A 10,626-nucleotide genomic window follows, 5' to 3' on the forward strand; every position below is an offset into this window, starting at 1 on the left:
CAAGGATGCCCACTCTCATCATTTTTGTTCAACATAGTATTGGAAGTCCTAGCCACAGCAATCAGATAAGAAAAAGAAATAAAAGGTATCCAAATTGGAAGGGAAGAGGTAAAATTGTCATTATATGCAGATGATACACTATTGATACTATGTATAAAATAGATAACTAATGAGAACCTACTGTATAGCACAGGGAACTCTACTCGATGCTCTGTGGTGACCTAAATGAGAAGGAAATACAAAAAAGAGGGGATATATGTATACATATAGCTGATTCACTTTGCTATACAGTATAAACTAACACAATATTGGAAAGCAACTATACTCCAATAAAAATAAATAAAAAATAAAACGATGATACTATATATAGGAAACCCTAAAGACTCCACACAAAAACTACCAGAACTGATAAATAAATTCAGCAAGGTAGCAGGATACAAGATTAAGATACAGAAATCTGTTGCATTTCTTTACACTAACAATGAAATATCAGAAAGGGAAAATAAAAAACAATCCTTTTTAAAATCTCATCAGGGAGTTCCCTGATGGCCTAGTGGTTGGGATTCCAGGCTTTCACTGCCATGGCCCAGGTTCAATCCATGGTCAGAGAACTGAGATCCCACAAGCCACCAAATAAATAAATAAATAAATAAATAATAAAAATAAAATAAAATTGCATCAAAAAAATAAAATACTTAGGAATAAACTTGACCAAGGAGGTGAAAGACTTATATGCTGAGAACTGTTAAACACTGATAAAGGAAACTGAAGATGATTCAAAGAAATGGAAAGATAGCCCATGCTCTTGGATTGGAAGAATTAATATTGTTAAAGTGGCCATACTACCCAAAGCAATCTACAGATTTAATGTGATCCCTATCAAGTTACCCATGACATTTTTCACAGAATTAGAACAAATAATCCTAACATTTATATGGAACCACAAAAGACCCAGAATTGTCAAAGCAATCCTGAGCAAAAAGAACAAATCTGGAGGCATAACCCTCCCAGACTTCAGACAATACTACAAAGCTAGAGTAATCAAAACAGCTTGGTATTGGCACAAAAACAGGTATATGGATCAATGGAACAGAACAGAGAGCCCAGAAATAAACCCACACACCTATGGTCAATTAGTCTTCAACAAAGGAGGCAAGAATATACAATAGGGAAAAGATTGTCTCTTCAGCAAGTGGTATTGGGAAAGCTGGACAGCAGCATGTAAATCAATGAAGTTAGAACACTCCCTCACACCATACACAAAAATAAACTCAAAATGGCTTAAAGACTTAAATATAAGACATGACACCATAAAACTTCTAGAAGAGAACATAGGCAAAACATTCTCTGACATAAGGAATGTTTTCTTAAGTCAGTCTCCCAAGGCAAAAGAAATAAAAGCAAAAATAAACAAATGGGACCTAATCAAACTTATAAGCTTTTGCACAGCAAGGAAACCATAAACAAAACAAAAAGACAACCTACAGACTGGGAGAATATGTTTGCTAACAATGCAACTGCCAAGGGCTTAATCTCTAAAATATACAAACAGCCCATACAGCTGAATACCAAAAAAACAAACAACCTATCAAAAAATGGGCAGAAGACTTAAATAGACATTTCTCCAAAGAGGACATACAGATGGCCAGCAGGCACATGCTCAACATCGCTAATTATTAGAGAAATGCAAATCAAAACTACAATAAGGTATCATCTCGCACCAGTCAGAATTGGCCATCATCAAAAAGTCTACAAATAATAAATGCTGGAGAGGGTGTGTAAGAGGGAACCCTTCCACGCTGTTGGTGGGAATGTAAATTGGTGCAGCCACTATGGAGAACATTACGGGGGTTCCTTAGAAAACTAAAAGTAGAGATACCATATGATCTAGCAATCCCACTCCTGGGCATATATCCGAAAATCTCTTATTCAAAAAGATGCATGCACCCCAATGTTCATAGCAGTACCGTTTACAATAGCCAAGACATGGAAGCAACCTAAATGTCCTTCAACACATGAATGGATAAAGAAGATGTGGTAGTTTTGGAACCAAGATGCAGAGTAGAAGGACGTGCTCTCACTCCCTCTTGTGAGAGCACCAGAATCACAACTAGCTGCTGGATAGTCATCGACAGGAAGACACTGGAACTCACCAAAAAAGATACCCCACATCCAAAGACAAAGGAGAAGCCACAATGAGATGGTAGGAGGGGTGCAATCACAGTAAAATCAAATCCCATAACTGCTGGGTGGGTGACTCACAGACTAGAGAACATTTATACCACAAAAGTCCACCCACTGGAGTGAAGGTTCTGAGCCCCATGTCAGGCTTCCCAACCTGGGGGTCCTGCAACGGGAGGAGGAATTCCTAGAGAATCAGACTTTGAAGGCTACTGGGATTTGATTGCAGGACTTTGACAGAACTGGGGGAAACACAGACTCCACTCTTGGAGGGCACACACAAAGTAGTGTGCGCATCAGGACCCAGGGGAAGGAGCAGTGACCCCAGGGGAGACTGAACCAGACCTACCTGCTAGTGTTGGAGGGTCTCCTGCAGAGGCAGAGGGTGGCTGTGGCTCACCGTGGGGACAAGGACACTGGCAGCAGAAGTTCTGGTAAGTACTCCTTGGTGTGAGCCCTCCCAGAATCCGCCATTAACCCCACCAAAGAGCCCAGGTAGGCTCCAGTGTTGGGTTGCCTCAGGCCAAACAACCAACAGGGAGGTAACCCAGCCCCACCCATCAGAAGTCAAGCGGATTAAAGTTTTACTCTCCGCCCACCAGAGCAACAGTCAGCTCTACCCACCACCAGTCCCTCCCATCAGGAAACTTGCACACGCCTCGTAGATAGCCTCATCCACCAGAGGGCAGACAGCAGAAGCAAGAAGAACTACAATCCTGCAGCCTGTGGAACAAAAACCACATTCACAGAAAGATAGACAAGATGAAATGGCAGAGGGCTATGTACCAGATGAAGGAACAAGAAAAAACCCCAGAAAAACAACTAAATGAAGTGAAGAGAGGCAACCTTCCAGAAAAAGCCTTCAGAATAATGAGAGTGAAGATGATCCAGGACCTCAGAAAAAGAATGGAGGCAAAGATCGAGAAGATGCAAGAAATGTTTAATGTTTAACAAAGACCTAGAAGAATTAAAGAACAAACAGAGATGAACAAGACAATAACTGAAATGAAAAATACACTAGAAGGAATCAATAGCAGAATAACTGAGACAGAAGAACGGATAAGTGACCTGGAAGACAGAATGGTGGAATTTTCACTGCTGTGGGACAGAATAAAGAAAAAAGAATGAAAAGAAATGAAGACAGCCTAAGAGACTTCTGGGACAACATTAAATGCAACAACATTCGCATTATAGGGGTCCCAGAAGGAGAAGAGAGAGAGAAAGGACCAGAGAAAATATTTGAAGAGATTACAGTCGAAAACTTCCCTAACATGGGAAAGGAAATAGCCACCCAAGTCCAGTAAGTGCAGAGAGTCCCATACAGGATAAACCCAAGGAGAAACACGCCAAGACACATAGTAATCAAATTGGCAAAAATCAAAGACAAAGAAAAATTATTGAAAGCAGCAAGGGAAAAACGACAAATAACATACAAGGGAACTCCCATAAGGTAAACAGCTGATTTCTCAGCAGAAACTCTACAAGCCAGAAGGGAGTGGCATGATATACTTAAAGTGATGAAAGGGAAGAACCTACAACAAAGATTACTCCACCCAGCAAGGATCTCATTCAGATTCGTTGGAGAAATCAAAAGCCTTAGAGACAAGCAAAAGCTAAGAGAACTCAGCACCACCAAACCAGCTCTACAACAAATGCTAAAGGAACTTCTCTAAGTGGGAAACACAAGAGAAGAAAAGGACCTACAAAAAAACCCCAAAACTATTAAAAAATGGTAATAGGAACATACATATCGATACTTACCTTAAACGTGAATGGATTAAATGCTCCAACCAAAAGACACAGGCTCACTGAATGGATACAAAAACAAGACCCATATATATGCTGTCTACAAGAGACCCACTTCAGACATAGGGACACATTCAGACTGAAAGTGAGGGGATGGAAAAAGATATTCCATGCAAATGGAAATCAAAAGAAAGCTGGAGTAGCAATACTCATATCACATAAAATAGACTTTAAAATAAAGAACGTTACAAGAGACAAAGAAGGACACTACATAATGATCAAGGGATCAATCCAAGAAGAAGCTATAACAATTATAAATATATATGCACCCAACATAGGAGCACCTCAATACATAAGGCAACTGCTAACAGCCATAAAAGAGGAAATCGACAGTAACACAATAGTAGTGAGGAACTTTAACACCTCACTTATGCCAATGGACAGATCATCCAAAATGAAAATAAATAAGGAAACAGAAGCTTTAAATGACACAATAGCACATAGATTTAATTGATATTTATAGGACATTCCATCCAGAAACAGAAGATTACACTTTCTTCTCAAGTGTGCACGGAACATTCTCCAGGATAGATCACATCTTGGGTCACAAATCAAGCCTCAGTAAATTTAAGAAAATTCAAATCATATCAAGCATCTTTTCTGACCACAATGCTATGAGATTAGAAATCAATTACAGGGAAAAAAACATAAAAAACACAAACACATGGAGGCTAAACAATACGTTACTAAATAACCAAGAGATCACTGAAGAAATCAGAGGAAATCAAAAAATACCTAGAGACAAATGACAATGAAAACACGACGATCCAAAACCTATGGGATGCAGCAAAAGCAGTTCTAAGAGGGAAGTTTATAGCTATACAAGCCTACCTCAAGAAACAAGAAAAATCTCAAATAAACAATCTAAACTTACACCTGAAGGAACTAGAGAAGGAAGAACAAACAAAACCCAAAGTTAGCAGAAGGAAAGAAATCATAAAGATCAGAGCAGAAATAAATGAAATAGAAACAAAGAAAACAATAGCAAAGACAATAAAACTAAAAGCTGGTTCTTTGAGAAGATAAACAAAATTGATAAACCATTAGCCAGACTCATCAAGAAAAAGAAGGAGAGGACTCAAATCAATAAAATTAGAAATGAAAAAGGAGAAGTTACAACAAACACCGCAGAAATACAAAGCATCCTAAGAGACTACTACAAGCAACTCAATGCCAATAAAATGGACAACCTGGAGGAAATGGACAAATTCTTAGAAAGGTATAACCTTCCAAGACTGAACCAGGAAGAAATAGAAAATATGAACAGACCAATCACAAGTAATGAAATTGAAACTGTGATTAAAAATCTTCCAACAAACAAAAGTCCAGGACCAGATAGCTTCACAGGTGAATTCTATCAAACATTTAAAAAAGAGCTAACACCCATCCTTCTCAAACTCTTCCAAAAAATTGTGGAGGAAGGAACACTCCCAAACTCATTCTACGAGGCCACCATCACCCTGATACCAAAACCAGACAAAGGTACTACAAAAAAAGAAAATTACAGACCAATATCACTGATGAAAATAGATGCAAAAATACTCAACAAAATACTAGCAAACAGAATCCAACAACACATTAAAAGGATCATACACCATGATCAAGTGGGATTTATCCCAAGGATGCAAGGATTCTTCAATATATGCAAATCAATCAATGTGATACACCATATTAACAAATTGAAGAATAAAAACAATATGATCATCTCAATAGATGCAGGAAAAGCTTTTGACAAAATTCAACACCCATTTATGATAAAAACTCTCCAGAAAGTGGGCATAGAGGGAACCTACCTCAACGTAATAAAGGCCATATACGACAAACCCACAGCAAACATCATTCTCAATGGTGAAAAACTGAAAGCATTTCCTCTAAGATCAGGAACAAGACAAGGATGTCCACTCTCACCACTCATATTCAAGTTTTAGAAGTCCTAGCCATGGCAATCAGAGAAGAAAAAGAAATAAAAGGAATACAAATTGGAAAAGAAGAAATAAAACTGTCACTGTTTGCAGATGACATGATACTATACATAGAGAATCCTAAAGATGCCACCACAAAACTACTAGAGCTAATCAGTGAATTTGGTAAAGTTGCAGGATACAAAATTAATGCACAGAAATCTCTTGCATTCCTATACACTAATGATGAAAAATCTGAAAGAGAAATTAAGGAAACACTCCCATTTACCACTGCAACAAAACGAATAAAATACCTAGGAATAAACCTACCTAGGGAGACAAAAGACCTGTATGCAGAAAATTATAAGACACTGATGAAAGAAATTAAAGATGATACCAACAGATGGAGAGATATACCGTGTTCTTGGATTGGAAGAATCAATATTGTGAAAATGACTATACTACCCAAAGCAATCTACAGATTCAAATGCAATCCCTATCAAATTACCAATGGCATTTTTTACGGAACTAAAACAAAAAATCTTAAAATTTGTATGGAGACACAAAAGACCCCGAATAGCCAAAGCAGTCCTGACAGAAAAAAACAGAGCTGGAGGAATCAGAGTCCCTGACTTCAGACTATACTATAAAGCTACAGTAATCAAGACAATATGGTACTGGCACAAAAACAGAAACATAGATCAATGGAACAAGATAGAAAGCCCAGAGATAAACCCACGCACCTATGGTCAACTAATCTATGACAAAGGAGGCAAGGATATACAATGGAGAAAAGACAGCCTCTTCAATAAGTGGTGCTGGGAAAACTGGACAGCTACATGTAAAAGAATGAAATTAGAACACTCCCTAACACCATACACAAAAATAAACTCAAAATGGATTAGAGACCTAAATGTAAGACCGGACACTATAAAACTCTTAGAGGAAAACATAGGAAAAACCCTCTTTGACATAAATCACAGCAAGATCTTTTTTGATCCACCTCCCAGAGTAATGGAAATAAAAACAAAAATAAACAAATGGGACCTAATGAAACTTCAAAGCTTTTGCACAGCAAAGGAAACCATAAACAAGACGAAAAGACAACCCTCAGAATGGGAGAAAGTATTTGCAAACGAATCAACAGACAAAGGATTAATCTCCAAAATATATAAACAGCTCATGCAGCTCAATATTAAAAAAACAAACCCAATCCAAAAATGGGCAGAAGACCTAAATAGATATTTCTCCAAAGAAGACACACAGATGGCCAAGAAGCACATGAAAAGCTGCTCAACATCACTAATTATTAGAGAAATGCAAATCAAAACTACAATGAGGGGCTTCCCTGGTGGCGCAGTGGTTGAGAGTCTGCCTGCTGATGCGGGGGACGCGGGTTCGAGCCCTGGTCTGGGAAGATCCCACATGCTGCGGAGCAGCTGGGCCCGTGAGCCACAACTGCTGAGCCTGCGCGTCTGGAGCCTGTGCTCCGCAACAAGAGAGGCCGCGATAATGAGAGGCCCGCGCACCGTGATGAACAGTGGCCCCCACTTGCCGCAACTGGAGAGGGCCCTCGCACAGAAACGAAGACCCAACACAGCCATAAATAAATAAATGAATAAATAAAATTTAAGAAAAAAAAAAAAAAAAACACTACAATGAGGTATCACCTCACACCAGTTAGAATGGGCATCATCAGAAAATCTACAAACAACAAATGCTGGAGAGGGTGTGGAGAAAAGGGAACCCTCCTGCACTGTTGGTGGGAATGTAAATTGATACAGCCACTATGGAGAACAATATGGAGGTTCCTTAAAAAACTAAAACTAGAATTACCATATGACCCAGCAATCCCACTACTGGGCATATACCCTGAGAAAACCATAATTCAAAAAGACACATGCACCCCAATGTTCATTGCAGCACTATTTACAGTAGCCAGGACATGGAAGCAACCTAAATGCCCATCGACAGACGAATGGATAAAGAAGATGTGGTACATATATACAATGGAATATTACTCAGCCATAAAAAGGAACGAAATTGGGTCATTTGTTGAGATGTGGATGGATCTAGAGACTGTCATACAGAGTGAAGTAAGTCAGAAAGAGAAAAACAAATATCGTATATTAACACATATATGTGGAATCTAGAAAAATGGTACAGATGAACCAGTTTGCAGGGCAGAAATTGAGACATAGATGTAGAGAACAAACGTATGGACACCAAGCGGGGAAAGCTGTGGGGGGTGGGGGTGGTGGTGTGATGAATTGGGTGATTGTGATTGACATGTATACACTGATGTGTATAAAATTGATGACTAATAAGAGCCTGTTGTATAAAAAAATAAATAAAATAAAATTCAAAAATTCAAAAACAAGAAAAGAAGATGTGGTACACACACACACACACACACACACACACACACACACACACACACACACAAAATGGAATATTACTCAGCCATTAAAAAAGAGTGAAATAATGCCATTTGCAGCAACATGGTTACACCTAGACATTATCATACGAAGTATGTCAGACAGAGAATGACAAATACCATATGATATCACTTATATCAGCAGCCCCCAGCCTTTTTGGCACCAGGGACCGGTTCTGTGGCAGACAGTGTTTCCACAGCCCGGGGGTGGGGGTGGGGGGGAGGGTTCAGGTGGTAATGCGAGCGATGGGGAGTGATGGGGCGTGACAGGTGAAGCTTCGCTCACTCGCCTGCCACTCACCTCCTTCTGTGCGGCCTGGTTCCTAACAGGCTGGGGGTTGGGGACCCCTGACTTATATGTGAAATCTAAAAAAAAAATGATACAAATGAACTTATTTACAAAACAGAAACAGACTCACAGACATAGAAAATAAACTTGTGGTTACCAAAGGGGAAAAGGGAGGCAGGAATAAACTAGGAGTTTATACAACAACTAGGAGTTGTTGTCTATAAAATAGACAACAAGGTCCTACTGTATAGCACAGGGAACTACATTCAATATCTTGTAATAAACTATAATAGAAAAGAATCTGAAAATATATATATGTAAAATTGAATCACTTTGCTGTATACCAGAAACTACAACACACTGTAAATCAACTATACTTCAATTAAAAAAATATTTGCAATGCATATGCAAAGAGCTAATTTTCATAATATTAAAAAGTAGTTGTAAATCAATAAGTAAAGATCAATAATCTATTGGCAAAAATAGGAACAGATAATTAACAAAAAAGGAAATAAACATACAAAAAGGTGCCTAGCCTACCTTAAAATAAATTTGTAAATATACAAGATACATTTATCACTTCTCAGGTTGACAAGGATAAAAAATGTGACATGTATGGGAAGAGAGGCACCCTTAGGCAGTTTTGGTGAGGGTACAAATCCATACAACTGGTGGGGCAATTAGGCAATATCAACATTTAAAATACTCAAACCTCTTTATCCATCAGTTCAAGTCTTAGGAATTTCTCCTACATATATATTCATACTTGTGTACAATGACATATATATAAGGTTCGTGTCAGCATTATTATTCAGAGCATAAAAACTGTAATTAACTAAATTTACATATAACTAAATAACTGAATGTGACATTGAAGATAAATTGTGTTGTAGCTCTATCAAAGAAGACTGTACAGCCATCAAAGAAAATTATATACACAAGATATATTCATATTATTAAATAAAACAGGATAAGAAGTGTCTGTAATATGTTTCCATTTGTGAAGAAAAATATATCACTTTATTTATGCCTCCTATGCCAAATCAATTCTGAAAGATAACACAGGGAAGGAAAAGGGCAGACAAGGGTAAGAGACATACTACATACCTTCTTCTGCCTTTCGAATTTTGTACCATGCATATGTGTGCCTACTTTAAAAAAAACAATTACTTTTAGTTATTGAAATAAAATAAATGCCTCCGTCAAAAGACCTCATCCCTGCTCCTCCAACCTTTCCCCTCAATCCAATCCAGTCCACCCACCTGCACCTCTGCTAGAGGTAGATTGCATTTCTTACTGCCAAATGAACTCCATGGCCCATGCATCTGCTGGTAAGTTTCTCTCCTACACACACTCCTTTCACCCACAGCCTGCACTTAAACATTCCACTCCAATGTCACTCTACCCAGGAGCCTTCTCTGACCATCCATCGATGCTTTTTCCCCTCAAGAATGGGATGTTTGTGACCTGGGCCTCACAACTGAATAAATGATTCCATTTGTTCTACATTGCTGGCTCTTACTTTGTGTGGATTAGTCTTCTTTTGGAAACCAGATAGTGAAGTGTCTTGAAAGTAGGAAGGCAACATGACTAAAATATCTTTGTACCCTTGACACTGCCCAGCTTAGGACTGAGCACAGATTGATGGCTCACCATGCCAGATGGGTGGAGGACTGGATGCTGGAGGAAGGACCAAGTAGTAACTTCAGAGATGTTGAGGCCAAGAATTTTTTGGCTGGGAGACCACTTTTACCAGGGAAAGACTCTCAAGGAAATTCAGAAATTTTGAGATATTTGAGTCATATCACGATATCCACAGACAGCCAAGCAGGTAACATAATGTCTAAATCAGTAGTCAAGGTGTAGGAGTGATGTATCCTGGGGCTGGTTGGAAAACACCTGTCATTCCTAAAAGTTAGCAAAATCCAGGTTAAAAAAAAAACAAACTCCTCAGGTAAACAGCATATATCCAGAGTAGATACATGTGATCCTTAGATGGAAGTGGCCACTCA

At 38.7% G+C, this 10,626-nt stretch overlaps 1 protein-coding gene across 1 annotated transcript in view; it reads right to left on the reverse strand.

Moving 5' to 3' along the window:
• LOC309633831 (uncharacterized protein) overlaps positions 1 to 10,626 on the reverse strand; it is a gene marked incomplete at its 5' end in the record, with an annotated part of 60,467 nt that overhangs the window by 13,399 nt on the left and 36,442 nt on the right. Inside the window, 2 exons of the mRNA XM_082403073.1 lie at positions 182 to 221; positions 8,627 to 8,691. Of these exons, the coding sequence (XP_082259199.1) occupies positions 182 to 221; positions 8,627 to 8,691 (105 nt within the window). The remainder of the gene's footprint in view (positions 1 to 181; positions 222 to 8,626; positions 8,692 to 10,626) is intronic.

Source organism: Balaenoptera borealis (assembly GCF_965194805.1).
Source record: "Balaenoptera borealis genome assembly, chromosome: 8".
Classification (NCBI taxonomy): Eukaryota; Metazoa; Chordata; class Mammalia; order Artiodactyla; family Balaenopteridae; genus Balaenoptera; species Balaenoptera borealis.